At 36.9% G+C, this 15956-nt stretch overlaps 1 protein-coding gene across 1 annotated transcript in view; it reads left to right on the forward strand.

Annotated features, from left to right (window-relative positions):
* THO2 overlaps positions 1-15956 on the forward strand; it is a 161773-nt gene that overhangs the window by 69796 nt on the left and 76021 nt on the right. The window contains exon 14 of the mRNA XM_089819141.1: positions 5146-5226. Coding sequence (XP_089675267.1) covers positions 5146-5226 — 81 coding nt within the window. The remainder of the gene's footprint in view (positions 1-5145; positions 5227-15956) is intronic.

Below are 15956 nucleotides of genomic sequence, written 5' to 3' on the forward strand. Positions count from 1 at the left end.
AATATCATATATCATACTTATTGTTAGTAAACACCTTGATGTCCATAAACATTATTCATATTGAAATCTAAATTAGTAATTTCCTTTTCAAAGTAGGTTCCTACAATAGTCTCATTAGGACTTGAAACATTTGGAAAGCATAGTCTCAAGTTTGGTTGCCCTTGCACTGCAAGAGTTTGAAGGGTGGTCCCCATTCTATCCCTCAGCTCACCTTGGATGCTGGCTGTCTTTCTTGTTCAAGTCTGAGAGCATCAAAGTCCAGTCTTACATTCCACCTCTTGGATCGCAGGCACAGAAGGCTGGCTGTCCATTCGATTTCTAGGTGGTGTACTTGACGAGACCTCAAGCTCTAGGGCACACTAAGCCCCTTGGCCCACGCTTATAACATTTATCTTGAGTGGCGTACTTGATGAGGTCTTGAGCCCAAGTGAAGATTACGTCCCTTGGCTCACGAGCATGACATTCAACTCAGCTTGGCATACTTAGGTCTTGTGAACTCAGAATGTCCTTCCTATTTGCTAATCATTTATCTAAATTCAGAAGGGACTATATTTGCTAATCATTTATCTAAATTCAGAAGGGACTATCTTATGAATCTTCCATTGCATGTTTATATTAGAAAGACCTTTAAGATTACTCAATAATTTTGTGAACATCTCTACAACATTAACACATGCACAGATCTATATTTCTATTTATCTATCGCCTTTGTATGTCCTCAAATAAACCTTCTCCTCTTTATATTTTTCATTGTGAGGGAGAGACACACCTCTTCATTATGTTCCAATTTCTTTCGTTCTGCCATGAATTAGGCGGGAATACGGGGGCACTTGGGGCGCTTAACAGCGATATTGCTGCTAAGCACGAGCTCATCCAAGGGTGTCAGACCTATATGACCTTTTTGGATCAGTACGCTGCGCTGCCTCACGTGTCCGAAGTTCTAGCTTTGGGAACTTCCGATGTAATCCAAGGGCACTTGGCCGATAACCAAGCCATCCTAATTATGTTGATGCCAATTTTGTATCACTTACATAACATATTAGGATTTGAATATTCGATATGGGATATCAAACATGCAACTCCTCTCTTGAAAAGTTATTACTCATGAAGACATAAGCAATAGCTCCAATGCTCCTCACACCGTTGGATACTCGCTCAGTTTTATCGATATGATTCATTGATAATCACATAGGCGGCCTTATGTAAATTCTTGAGGATGACTTGGACTTTGATGGGATGAAGGTGATGGTGGCTCGGTTTGTGAAATGTGCGGAAGCAGATAATATTGATGGTTGCAATAATGGAGGGTGTGTCTGCCGATGATGATGTTGATGGGAAAGCGATGGTTGTGGAAGGTGGATGGATGCGCTCTGATACTTAACTTACTCCTCTAACTTCCCTCTCTCTACTTTGACTACCCAGCTAGTTACTATTCTACTCCTACTCCTATGAATGGAAGGTTAGCAAATGGACGTGGATCGAACCTAATGAGAGCTGACCAACGGCCTCACTTCCATAGGTGCAATGATTCAAAGGAATAATAAACTAGTTTACCACACGAAGCTTCCCAACCAGCCGCTAGGATGCTAGGGGCTTAGTATTGATCCCTATCAAACATTTACCAATGCTACCATACAACTATCTATCTACTTTAACTTCACTTAAACAACTTCAAATGCAACCAACTTTAACAACTTGAAAGAAAAATCTAACTAAGTGGAAGTAGAAAACATGCAATAACACCCAATGTTCTTGATCAACATGCCAATCGCAACAATGAAAAAGAGAGCATTTTGGTATTATCTTCGCAACAATTTCTCCAACCACTTTACAAATGAGAGCAAATGGCCTTATATAGGGGCCAGAAATACAACAGACGGTGGAGATCAAAACAAGATCAACAATCCAGATTGGATCCTCAAAACCCTAATTAGGGTTGCCACCCCCATCGGCCAATGAGAAGCTGCCATCAATGGACCAATGAAAAAAGTGCAAAAAGTGGCAACCAATGAGAAGGCACCAAAATGGTGGCCAATCAGAAATAGACACTTGTCCTATTCTAGAAGAAAGGGAAATTGCCACTTGGGCTTACATCAAATGATCTTCTAATATAAATCTTCTTTTTTCTTTCATTTTCTTAGCTAAGGCAATGAACTTAGCTAGCCTTTCATTAACTTCTCCCGTAGGAGGATAGGGTGTGTGCTTTGCCCTGAGTTCTGTTAACTTCGCCACGCCACTTGCTGCTTGTAGTATCCTTTAGTGATCCTTCTCATATTCTTTCTCAAATCCAATAAAAGCATTGAGAGAGGAAAGGGTGCCCAAATGTTTTCTTGATAGCAACCTTTCCCAACTCATCCAACTTCGATCCAAAATTTGTCTCGTTGACATCTTCTTTGCCAAGGGGGATTGTCCTTCCTTTAGTCTGTCCCTCATCTGTATCATGTCTACTGTACAGATATTGGTATCGGTTATTCACTTCATTTTCGAGAAGAAGGAAGTTTTGGGCGTCATATCCTCTTTGTCGTTCTTAGTGTTCGCCCGCTTGGGATTCTTACTTGCACTATCATCCTCCATGCTCGTCGCCCTATTACGGGATGGTAGAGTGGTGGACCAAAAGGCAAGAAGAACCAAGCGGAGCAATCCTTAGACTAGAATGAAAGATGGATGTCAGCTTAAGCACTCCTTGCAACTCTAGATGGTGAAAATTCACCTTAACTAGTAAACTTACAGCGACTTTTCGGAACCTAGGATATGACTTTCAAGAAGTTCAAATCCCTTTGCAAATTAGAAATTTATCATGCAATTCACCTCCAAATAAAATTTTCCAACCTAGGGCAAAAATCGCAGCCACTTGCAAAAATCAGAATTTTATCTCTCACAAATTTTGGCTCCTACAAATTTCGGCTCCAACAAATTTCGCCCTCCACAAAATTCGCCAAGCAAGAAAAGTGCAGATCTGCTCTTGCAAAATCACCAACGCCTTGAGAAGGAGAAGTGAGAAGTGAGGAAGAAATGGGAGAGAGGCCTCCTCTTATACCCAACTTTCTTCTTGGACTCTGAGAGAAAAAAAAACAAATAATTAATGCAAAATTATGGCCCACAATTAAATACTTAACCAAAATTAATTTTGCCATGATGAAAAGTAACTTTTAAAATTGCCAATTAGTTCTAAATTGCAAAAAGAAATTAAATGGTGCCTTGGAGATGTTAAATATTTCCATTTAATGAAGATTTAGTAATTAATATGCCATTAAAATAGGATTTTGGCTAACCAAAAGCCATTTTCAATATTAAATTACCAATTTCATTAAAGGCAAAAAGTTTTCAAGACAATTTTAATCTATTAAAATCAATTTGTTGCAATTTTTTACCCAAATCGATTTTGCTATGCCAATAAATTTATTTATTTATTTATTTTTTGACAAAAATAAAATAAAATTTCTTCTAAAGCCAAAAATCGATTTTTGAAATTTTATTTCACCATCACAAAAATTAATCTTTTTCACCAAAAATAATCAAGATTTTCCAAAAGACCAAATTTAACAAAATTTTCATTTTTGAAAATTATCCAAATTTACACAATTATATCCAAATTTTCAAAAGAAAAATGTCTAAGTACAAAATTTACAATTTTATCCTACCAAGTGTTGCTCTTTAAAATTTGTTCGGCTCAAGGATGAAATTGGTGGCTCTAGAAAATCAAGTTGAAACCAGGTGAAAAAAAGCTAAGCCTCCCCACACTAGCCCGAAAGTGTCCAAGGCTCAATTTTCAAAATTGTTGGACAATCCAAAAATTTGCCAAGGCAATTAGAAAAAAGGGGGTCCCCAAAATTTTTGGGGCGATGGTGTGAAAACCTCACAACATCTATCACCTTTGTATGTCCTCAAATAAACCTTCTCCTCTTTATATTTTTCATTGTGAGGGAGAGACACACCTCTTCATTATGTTTGTTCCTCGCAAAAGGGTGACAACCTTTCATGCTTACCACCCTTTGAAAGAATAAAACCCTTGATAATTTCAAACCTTTGAAAGAGTTGCAACCTTTCATAATTACCATGGTTTGAAAGAGCACAACCTTCAATAATTTTTCCCTTTGAAGGAGTCACTTCCTTATTTTCTTACCATTCCTTTTGTTTCTTCAATAAACTCTTTGTTGATTCACATGCTCTATCCTTTCAGTTTCTTCCTTCTTCCATATCACCTTTTAAACAACTCTCCCTTTATATCCCACGATTGAGAGGGACTCGGCTCTTTATTACACGCCTTTTGACCCTTCATTAAACTTAATGGAATTTTAATTGTATTTATATATGAATTTTATTATTATTTATTAAAAATCCTATTTCCAGAAGGGGACTTTACCAAAGTTAACTCTTAGAAACATCTAGAGCCTGTGACGTCAGTTATACTGAAACAGAAAGTAAGCAGTCACAGTAATTTTCTTATCTAGCTCCTCTACCTCTCAACATAAATGGAAAAGTTTTAATTGTCTGATTTTCTTTGCTAAGTTCAGAACAATTGAAGCTTCTAGATTGAATTCTGTAGGAGACACTGATGATTGGAAAGTTTTCAAAAGAGTTGGTTCAAGAAAACTGGCCAGTTTAGTAAAGTATTGCAGCAAACTCAGAACCTTCATTTACTGATATGCTACGCCCATTGCATGACATGACAATTCTTAGCACAAATTCACACAGTTTTGAATGCATTGTTTTAACTGTTCAGTCCAAGTTTTATACCAGTTGTGATCATTCTCCTCGAATTTGACTCTAACCGTTTTCAATAAATCTGTTTTTTAGCTCCAAGATTAAATGCAACCTTCAGATGACTCTGTATGGACATTGACATGTATACACTTATGTTCCATAAATCAGTTGATTGTATTCTACAATCAATAACAATGGATGGCATCAATCCATTCAACAAAACAGCATAGCAGAGCCAATTATATCTATAGTTCACATTCAACTAGTTATTTGATGGCATTTTGTTGTTTTATTTATACCATTTGAATTTCATAATTACATAAGATGCAGATAATTCAAGATCCTTAAATTCTTTCTTGTAATTTTCTAATTGGAAATGTAATATAAATATTTTTAATGCTTATATTTGGCTTCTAAAGAATGTTTTTGTACTTCATGCAGGGCCCATGCACATATCCTGTTGGATCGTCTCTCTCCACTGAATCCAGTTGCACATTATCAAATTTGCCATGGCTTATTCAGGTAAGTAATCTGATTTGCATTTGGATTGTAGCTTGGACCATCTATTCAAGTTTGTTATCATTGCATTTAGACAGTAACTCGGGAATTTTTTTTTGAAATGCTTCACCAGAGAACAACCTGCTTCATTGAGTTTCTCTAGCTGGATAATACCAATTGGTTTGCAAAAAAATGAACATAGCGCCCTGAGTCAGAGATAGATACTTTCTTTTTCCCTTTATTTGCATTGACTAGTATGACACTTAACCCTCAAGTGCAATTGGCAGAAATCACAAAAGTCATGTATGTTGTACATAATTTGTAAGAAATTTCCGTTTTAAGCTCACATTCAGCTCGTATCACAATTTTCAAAGTCAATTGGTGCCGTGCAGACATTCAGACCTTAAGTCTTCGCTCAGGAAACTCCCCTTCAGTTTTTGACATTGTTATCCAAATTATGTCTTCTTTCAACAAAACCATTCTATGTTTATGAGACCAATTGATGGAGGATCCTGTCAAATCTGTTTTCAGGAACTTTAGTATATATCTTGTCGGGAAAATTTAAAATGATTACCAAGCCTCATAGTAATTGTAAATGTAGGGCATACTGTTGCCAGACTTTCAGTCCATCCCATTTGAGCTTCTAGCTTGATGTGTTCTCATTGCAAATATATTCTTTTTTTTTGTCTAGATGGTCCCTACATGGCTGTAGATGGTCCCTACATGGCTGTCTTCTCATGAAGCATCCTAAGGCTTTCCCTTTGTGTCTTTTCCCCATTTTCCCTGTTCCACTTCCCCTTGTACCTCCATGCAGGATTTTTGTCGTTCCACTGCATTAAGGTCTTAGGTGATCTAGGTTTAGGCGGGTTGTTGTTTGAGCATCTTCTAGATGAGAAGAAAGTCCTATTTGTTCTGCAACTTTGTTACTACCTCATGTAAGCATGTTTCCTACGGATTCCGGCCCATTTTGCTGGCTATCCGTCTTTGGCGAACTCTATTAAGCAAGAGTCTGAAGAATAGAGTAACAATGACATTTGTAGATATATGTTTAGTCGATTCATGATAAAAGACCAAGAGAAGCAAAGATATAAAGCTAAGAAACTCTTAGATCGAAGATCCGAAGTCAGAATTCAGTTCTGTGTAGAGAGATGAAACTTCATGTTTTTCAGCTGCTCATCCTCTGGAAGTGAACATTTTCTAATGTGTTTCCGAAGCTAAGACAACCTGTGCTCTATTCAGAAGATTTTGTGTGTTTAGTGGGACCTAGGCGTAGTGTTATAAAGAAATGAATCCGGGCCCTTGATATGCATCACCAAGTGATGAATCCATGGTCAACAATTCGTTCCAAGGCAAAGGGAAAGGTTTCAAAATGCTTCTCTCTTCGGAAAGCGAAGGTCAAAATAGTGCCTTTCCATCTAATAGAAACATTCAAGGCTTCCTTTCCGGAGGACAAGGAGGAAAACAATTCTAAGAACTACATATGAGGATATTCTGCGGAGATGCTAGAAAGATGCTTTTGGTGAAGTCAGTTGCAAGCCTCCGCCCCTGATACAAAGGAAATCAAGTATTCCTAATCGAGACGGAGAATCCATTCCGTGGCTTCCCCAAATTAAGTTGTGAAATTAAGAAAGAAAGCCCTTGTGCGGAAAAGAGGGAAATAAAGTGCCCAAGGTGCCGAAGGAGTATTGCTTGCGCTGCGATCCCGAATCAAAGGAAAAGGCAAGCTTGTTGAAAGATAAGTCTAAGATCTCATTCCTGCACATAGGAAGTTGTGATGAGAACCCTTGTTCTAGATTTTGAAGTAAAGAAGGGAGCTTCCATTAGGCCAAATTCAACTAATCTGGTAAGTGGCTTATCTCACTACTATATGAGATTTAAGTGAATGATATGATCGTTGAATTTATTAATCTTCATATGGGTAGAAGTGGAAAGTTTTAAATAGCCGATAACCATCAAATTTATTACAAATCCTACTGTTATAGCAGTTGGTTGTGATTTATTTAATTTGTGTGGCACCAACGTTCGAATTCTCGCATCTATATGATTGGATTTTTCCCAAACGTAGTTCTTCATTGTTTTAACGACTATTTATCGAGTAGTTTGTCCCCTTTATAAAATTGTAAGTTAATGACAATCAGAGCAGTAGGGTATGATCGTCTGATTGGTTTGGAAAGTGAATTGAAGAACTTCTCAGATACCTTGTTCAAATTTTATGATTTAGGCGATCTGCACAGAAGGCCCAACTCTCTGCCGATTCACCCAGTAACCCAGAAATTGAAGGAAAGCGGATTAGTTGAGGCTGCTAGATTCCCCATGGCCGTGCAAGCGCCAGAACTGGTAAAGGAATGTATTGACAGATACAATTCGGAGACAGAGCAATATTGCTACCTGATTAGTCCATTCTGTTGTCTATAAACAAAGCATTTATGCAATCTGCATTTGACATTCTAATAAAAGAGGAATATTGTGACATTGACTTCTCATCCTTTGCATCGATGTTTAATGAAAAGAAGACTCTGAGAAGAGAAGACATGTAGAGAACTTGGTTACTGACACCTCGTTCCAAAAAGAGTAAAATGCCAAAGATTCTTTTTGGAACCAATGTAAAAAGAGAGATTTTGCACATCTTGGCACTATTGCTAAGATTGAAAGGAAAGGAGGAAATCTTGGATTTCATCGAACATCACTTCTTCTTGGTACATGCCATATGTGGTGACGGAGTGCAGATTGATTGGGCTCAGATCATATGAGAAGAGCTTGCGTCTTGGCTAAGTTCGGCTAAGGCATTCAAGCAGTTCTATATGTCTTCATACTTGATATATGCCTTAGCCACACATAACCTCTGGCCGGGTTTTCCTAGTATCGAAGGCTATGATGAAAATATGAAGGTATATGAGTTCTATCCCCACCTACAGCTACAGAGGAGCTTTGAAGAATATGTAAAGGTTAATGATGCCTTTACAATGAGGTTGTGTCAGGAATTGCAAGGTTGCCCTGAGCGCAAGTTTTCACCTGAGGCTATATCAGTTGTAGGCCAATTTGAATGTTGTTTCATCCAATTCCCATCTTTCTCTTACCTGAGGATTGGTGCATTTGATGGTTTCCCCAAAAGGCTTCCCAGGTATCCCGAGGACAAGGTTGTTCTTATTGAACTATGCAAACAAATACTGGAGGTGAACACCTTGTGTTCCAATGTGAACAAGATAGTCAAGATTTCCTTCCCAATAGTGGGAGGACCTTATTCCTGTGCTTCTAGATCTGATGCTTGGAATCTAGTCAAAAGCTTTGAGAGTAAGATTAAACGAAACTTTGTGAGAGATCATCTGAAGCTTGGATATGCTCACAGGCATGTCCTAGATATTGAAGACTATTGGGGCAGATGCTATGATGAAAACCAGACCAGCGAGAGGTATTGGTCCAGGCTAACATTAGATGAAATTAAATTGTATAATGATAATGCTGATGTTTATGATCTTGCAGATGATGGCTCCTACATGCATCCATCAACCTATGAGCAAGTCAAGAAGACTCCCATTGTGTCAACTCCGCCTGAAGGTCCTCTTGTCGACACAATGGAAGTCTTGATGCGTGGAATCATCAAAGGGATGAATAAGTGGGTGGAATAGATCAGAGTGAGGAAGAAAAGAATTGGAAGTGCAAGTCTACTGGTGGAGTAGCTTCTGGAACAGCTCAATCAACTGCTGGTACATCCACAACTGCTGCTACTTCAACATCAGCTAGTCCAATACAGTCTGTTGGTGGAGGAGACCAACCTTCTGAAAAGAATATCCAAGTTACTCCAACTTGTAGAGGAGGATCTTTGCTAGACACGAGAAAGGTTGGGAAGAACAAAGAGCAGGCATAGGAGAAGTCAGTGGCTAAGCCCTCCTCCTTTGTGCAATTCATCAATTTGGATGGTGACAATAATCCCTTGGACGGTCAAGAACAAGAGGCATTTCAGAAAGGTGACACTCTAGCCCTCTTAGTCACCAAAGTAACTGCTTTTCCTATTACCACCCAGAGCAGGGAGACACCCCCAGTGGCGAGGAAGCTCTTCAATCCTACAACCTTATAGTGAGCAATCAATGTTCTTTCAACTGAGTCATGGTTGTAAGAGACTATTGATCGGAAGAAGCGAAGATGTGAAGAAGCTGCCCCATCCAAGGACTTCACTGTGCAAGCAACTTCGGCTCAGCCAACATCAAAGAAGGCAAAGAAGCAGAAAATTATAGCGGCTTTGACCACTGATTCTTCTACTAGTCATATGCTAGTAGAGATTGTGGAACCTTAGAAGGAGGGAAAGTTTCATGAGCTGACTACAAGTGATTTCCAGATCAGAACTGTTGACATAGGCATTCCAGTGTATGATTCTATGGTCAACATCTGGAAATCAACAAATGAGAAGATCGAGGATAGATTGGAAGAACTAAGGGTAGATAAAGAGGTACTCAAAGCCTCAAATAAGGAGTTGATGGAGTACATCAAGGCTACACTTGGAAGCACCTCTACAAGCACATTTGACCCAAGTGCAGAGGAGAGCAAAAATCTGCTACTAAAGCTACATCAAGAGATGCAATTCAGTCAAATCGGTTGTGCCTGAATTGATCAAATGAAGGCCCAAGCTCCCCTCTCATTGAGAACCTTGGGAACCTGCTGCTAGATACCGACAAATTGAGAGAAGTAGCATCCAGTCATCAAACCTCAATGCACAAAGCATCAGAGGGTCTGACAGAGTAGTTAGCCTTGTTGCAGGAGGTTATTGGTATGAAAGCTAATGTTGCCATGACCCGTGGGATTCTCAAAAGAGGCCAAGAACCATTGCTTCATTGGAAGCAATCATTGGAATTCATAATTGAGAGGTCTGAAAATGAGCTAAAAGATGTACATGATTTAGTGCAAAAAGTCATGGATAAAATATTCGAACATCTAAAGGTGTTGCATACAGAATCATATATTACCAATAATTATCAATTGGTAGACATTGAACGAATGAAAGCTAAATTTCTAGCATTCGTGGAAGAAGCCATTGATCCATCAAGCTTCCAAATGTCAAACATCCTGGAGCTTTCAACAGCGGATTTTGTTTTGAGTCATGCATCAGAGAAGCTCCAATCAAAGATCTCCATAGTTGAAGAATTGACAGAAATGCATGATTATTGGATGATTCAAGCTGATAACATTCTCGTCCCAGGTGTTAACGAACTCAAAAGTGGAACTGAGGCAATGAAAGCATAAAGGGTTAAGTTTGTGACCCGAAAGAAAAACTGATGCTCTGACACTCTCTGTTACAAGTGTTACCTCTTCTCTTTCTCAATTTCTAATATTGTAGCCATATTTGGCATTCTTCTCAAAGGCTAAAGTTTTGTAATGGATGACCCTCCAGTCAGTCCTATTATTAGAATGATTCAAATATACTCTACAGAGTAATCATTAGTATTGTTGGCCATTCCCATGAAGGCCTATACATGTAACCTTTTGAGGAATAAATCAGATTGGCGAATTATTATGTGGGCAAACCCTTGTAGCTGGGACTACTGTGTGAGAATCTGCGTCTACATTTTATTCTTGTTCATTTAAGTCTTGTATTGTGCTTGGGATGAAATATGCTGTTAATGAAAATTGTAAAGATTGCAAATAAACTAGGTTTTGTTTCTTTCTTTTTCAGTGATTGTAAGGTTTACTTTCCTCATTTACAACATTGTCTCGATTCCTCTGTTCTGTACAAGTTAGTTCATTTGCATTTTATTGCTGTATGAGAAGTCTGGATTTTGGTTAATGAAAGGGACCGAATGGGAAACAATCTGACTATTGTCAAATTTCAGTAACTGGGGTAATATAGGTGTTGTCTAGTTGACCATACTTTCTCTTCTTATGCAATGTGCATTGGTAGATAGTTTTGCATTGTTACATCCTGCATTCAAAGGTTAGAATAGATGACATTTTAGGTGTTAGATGAACTTAACAATTCCTTACATACATTCATATCTGTGGAGGTTGTGAGTTATAATCTGAAATTCGCCTAGATTGCTTGAAGCGTTAGGTAATTTGGTTATACCTCTTCTGCTCTCTGGTTAAGAGCATACCCTGAATCAGCTAATTTACCAAAAACAAATTCATTGCAAATCTTTGCACTACAAGAGAGCTGTACCTTACAATTCGGGGGTCTCTGGTAGATTACTACATTGACCCATTTTGTCGTTAACCGTTTTGTTTTCCACCACACTGGGCATATTAGAAGTTGAGGTATCAACCAAAATCCAAGGAAGACAAACTGTTAACCAACACATACAAAGCAGCAAAATATTGCTTGCAAAAACAACAAAATAATATTAACTTGTGATAGTGATTCCATGGGATTGCTACTTTGTTGCATAAAGGCCTTTTTAGAGGTATATTAAATAATTGGTAAACTTCTGTAGACAATTATGCATGATTGTAAAAGGGTCTGATACAGCACTTAAACTTCTGTGGAGTCTTGTGCAGACAAAATATGTTGCACAAAATCTCAGAAATCTGTCAAAAATGGAGAAATGACACAAACAAACGTCCATTGCACAGGTGTGCGGGTCGAAAACAAAAAATGGAGGTGTGCAGGTTCTGCTAAAATGCGAGCAGCACAAAGAAAAACCGACGCCTCAAATGCCTGTGAAAACACTTGCCTCCGAGCCACGAACCAACAGACATGGTTTTACAAACAGAAATCTGATAACCCTCATATGTAACTCTCAAAACTCTCACACATGAATTACAGAGGAAAAATCAGTGTATCAGTGTACCATACATATAGTACTTGAATTGCTAGTTATGAAATGATGTATAATTATATAAGAACTAATAAATTATAATGTTAAACACTTGAACATAGCAATTGTAACATGAATATGAAAAATTTCAAACAGATGATTACAATGAGTAGCATGGTATATATATTTAAAATATCTATTATATATATTAAATGCAAATAAATCCAAGAAATATACAAAATTAAATCATTTGATAGTATGATAATTGTCCATTGGTCAAGATATCTGATAGTTCACAGATACTCAAAGTGAAATAACTAATAAGTAATAAATGATGAGCATTTGCACCAAACGGAGGTGCCATGGTTATGCTGATAGTGAAATATATCTTGTGATATGTTAGAGGGCTGAAAAATCGAAACGAATGAAAGCTACTGCTTGTAGGATTTATTTCTGGCAATATAAGTGAAATGTCTGGTAAGTTGCACAAATGTAATTTTTTTAATCATATGAAAAATCTTTACGTGCATATTAAGTTGAAGGCTACATGGAGTTATTTAGCCTTTCTTGTGTCTAATAAAACATTTGTGGTTTTTTCATAGTTTTTAGGTTGCGTGTGTTCTTATTATGCAATAAAATATTTTCTCCTTACTTTCGAATATGTGAAAGGTCATTTTTAAATGACAAAGGGCAATTTGTCTGCTATTACCCAGTTTGCCCAATCCTTGTCTCACTTTCTGCTTGTTTCTTGTATTTTGATTTTGGGAGGTCTGCCTTTATAATTTTGTTAAATGTTTGTGCGTATTTGTACATTGCTTTTGGTATGCTTTACGATTTTGTAGTCACTTTTTCTATTTCCAAGTTCTAATTTTTGAGTTGGATGTGTTTATATATATATATATATATATATATATATATATATATATGCAAATAAATCCAAGAAATATACAAAAATAAATCATTTCATAGAATTATAATTCTCCATTGATCAAGATATCTAATAGTTCACAAATACTCAAAGTGAAATAACTAATAAGTAATAAATAACTAGCATTTGCACCAAAAGGGGGTGCCATGGTTATGCTGATAATGGAATATATTTTGTAATATGTTAAGAGGGCTGAAAACTCGAAACAAATGAAAGCTACTGCTTGTAGGAGTTATTTCTGGCAATAAAAGTGAAATGTCTGGTAAGTTGCACAATTGTAATTTTTTTAATCATATGAAATGTCTTTACAGGCAATATTTTGTTCAAGCCTATGTGGAGTTATTTAGCCTTTCTTGTGTCTAATAAAATATTTGTGGCTTTTTCAATATTTTTTAGGTTGCGTCTGTTGTTCTCATTATGCAATAACATGTTTTCTCCCTACTTTCAAATATGTGAAAGGTCATTTTCAAATGACAAAGGGCAATTTGTGATGTGAATATCAGGATTCAACTGTGTGATTTTTGAGTCAAACTCGATGACCCATGTTTCATGAGTAGTGATTCAACATGAATCCATCTCTCATGAGAATAAATGGAACACTTAGCACTCATTGGATCTAGGTGATGCTCACAGGGGTGAAGCACCGGGACTTCCTGGGAGGTCACCCATCCCAGTACTACTCCAGCCTGAGCAGTACTGGGATGGGTGACCTCCCGGGAAGTCCCGGTGCTTCACCCCTGTGAGCATCACCTAGATCCAATGAGTGCTAAGTGTTCCATTTATTCTCATGAGAGATGGATTCATGTTGAATCACTACTCATGAAACATGGGTCATCGAGTTTGACTCAAAAATCACACAGTTGAATCCTGATATTCACATCACAATTTGACTAGCTGTGGAAATCATCTCCTACTTATCAAAGGGCAATTTGCCTGCTATTACCCAGTTTGCCCAATCCTTGTCTCACATGTTCTTTCTGCTTGTTTTTTGTTGTATTTTGATTTTGGGAGGTCTGCCTTTCTAAATTTGTTAAATGATTGTGTGTATTTGTACATTGCTTTTGGTATGCTTTACGATTTTGTAGTCACTTTTTCTATTTCCAAGTTCTATTTATTAGGGATTAGCTTGATTTTTCTTGGTAGAACTATCCATATTCTGCATCGTAAATTTCAAGTTGAATTATTAAATTTTGATAATAGTAAAACAAAAAAAAATCACTTATATTTTTTTGGCATAGGTAATTTTTATAATTTTAATATTATATATAATTCGAATCATATTTAAGTAGAATTGTAAGATAATTTATAATATAATATAATAAATTAAAATATTTTTGTCTAACAAATCTGCAAATAAGTATTATTCTAATCTTACAATATCATCATTTTATTAAAGTAGATAATATATTCAACATATTGTGATTTGATTATTTAGATAATATAATATACAGTGAGAATTTGTTAATAAGTTAGAAAAATAACAAATAATAATTGCATAAGTATTTTGATGTAACAGGATTACATTAAGACTTCCGATTTTTAAAGCACAATTGTTGTGCAAATTGGAAATTTCATGCATTTAAGAGGTCATAGTGAGATTTAAATGCTTGAGCTAGGAATGATGTGACCCATTGATGAATTTGTAACAATCATGTTTTCAAAAAATACAGCAGCTAATTTTAGTTTAATTTCGTCTTCTTTGGGATTATTAAAACAACGAATTTACAGCCTGTACCGAAGAAAATCGTCTAGATGGAAGATCATCATAAAACAAAAATCCAGCTGCCGGATGGGTTGGAGCCCAATCCTCTTAATCCTGTACTTACTTGAATAAGAATGAGAATTCTTCCTTATGATTTGCAAATAGGTATCCTGCAGGGTTCCCATAGGCCATGTAAACCTTCCCAAGGCGGTCTAATTCTGAGCAGTGCCAGGTTTTTTTTCTGTTGTTCGTTTTTTGATTCTCGTTTTTATTAACAGCTCATTTGTTAAGTGTTGTACACGGAAACACAAACACCCAACTGCCTCAATTTTCTCCGATTTGTCAGTTGTTCAGACGCTACTTCAAACTTTTCCGGCACCATCCTCTTTTTGTTCCAGCCGGGATATTTTTTCCGTATGAGACATCTTGTTTCCTGGCAGAAGTCTGCAGTATAATAGCCCATTGGCTAATTATTTTATATTCAACAATTAGTTATTAAGTAGAAAACTATTGATTCACTGAATATTTACAATTTTTTAAAATTAACGACACCAAATGAATAGTTATTAATAATTTGTCCCTTCAAGTAATGTGTAAATACGGCAAACATGTTCGGTGTGCAGCGTAAAAAATGGCAGAGCCGATTTATTAAATCTCACTCTGATCTGCAAACGATTGAAAAATACAGAGGGCAGCAGAGTCGAGTAGTATTTTTAACGGAACTTAATATTATTAGAAAAACACAAAGGGCAGAGCAGAGTAGTATTTTTAAGGGAACCTTGATTTTATAAGATTCACTTATAATTGATAATAATGGAAACTTGAGGAGGAGATATGGGTTTCTCGAAAGCCGTTTTCTGTACAACAGGCCAGCTGGAAAATGACACCAAAGGGGAAAAAAGAGGTGCTTGTAAGTGAGTGCTTCCAATTCAATCTACTTAAACTCTCTCAAGCGAGAAGCCTGCTGTGTGATTCATAGGCATCCAGGTGGCATCCAAAGGGCACCCGGTCCCGGTTCCGCATCTAGGCATATTAGAATCCGCATCCTGGCCTAGGAATCCCGCATCAGTAACTAAGTATTAAACCAAGGAGATTAAGGCTCCTTAGACAGATTTACGAAGATGATGTTTCTGAATGAAACAATCATGAACTAAAGACATACAGGGAAACTTCCTAAAATAACTAAGATGACCATTAAAGAAACATTATAGTATTTTAATAATTGCTCCTCAAGATATTCAATTATTAACTTATTATTAACTAACATTCCTATCATTATCTTTGTGGATAAGCTTTAAAACACTCCTTTTGATACCAGCTTGTAAAGTTCCAGTCATTGTGTACCATATTATTTACATGGCATTAACACAGTGCCATAAAA

This window comes from Cupressus sempervirens, chromosome 3, assembly GCF_028749045.1.
Source record: "Cupressus sempervirens isolate cs-2001-9-10 chromosome 3, ASM2874904v1, whole genome shotgun sequence".
NCBI classification, from domain to species: domain Eukaryota; kingdom Viridiplantae; phylum Streptophyta; class Pinopsida; order Cupressales; family Cupressaceae; genus Cupressus; species Cupressus sempervirens.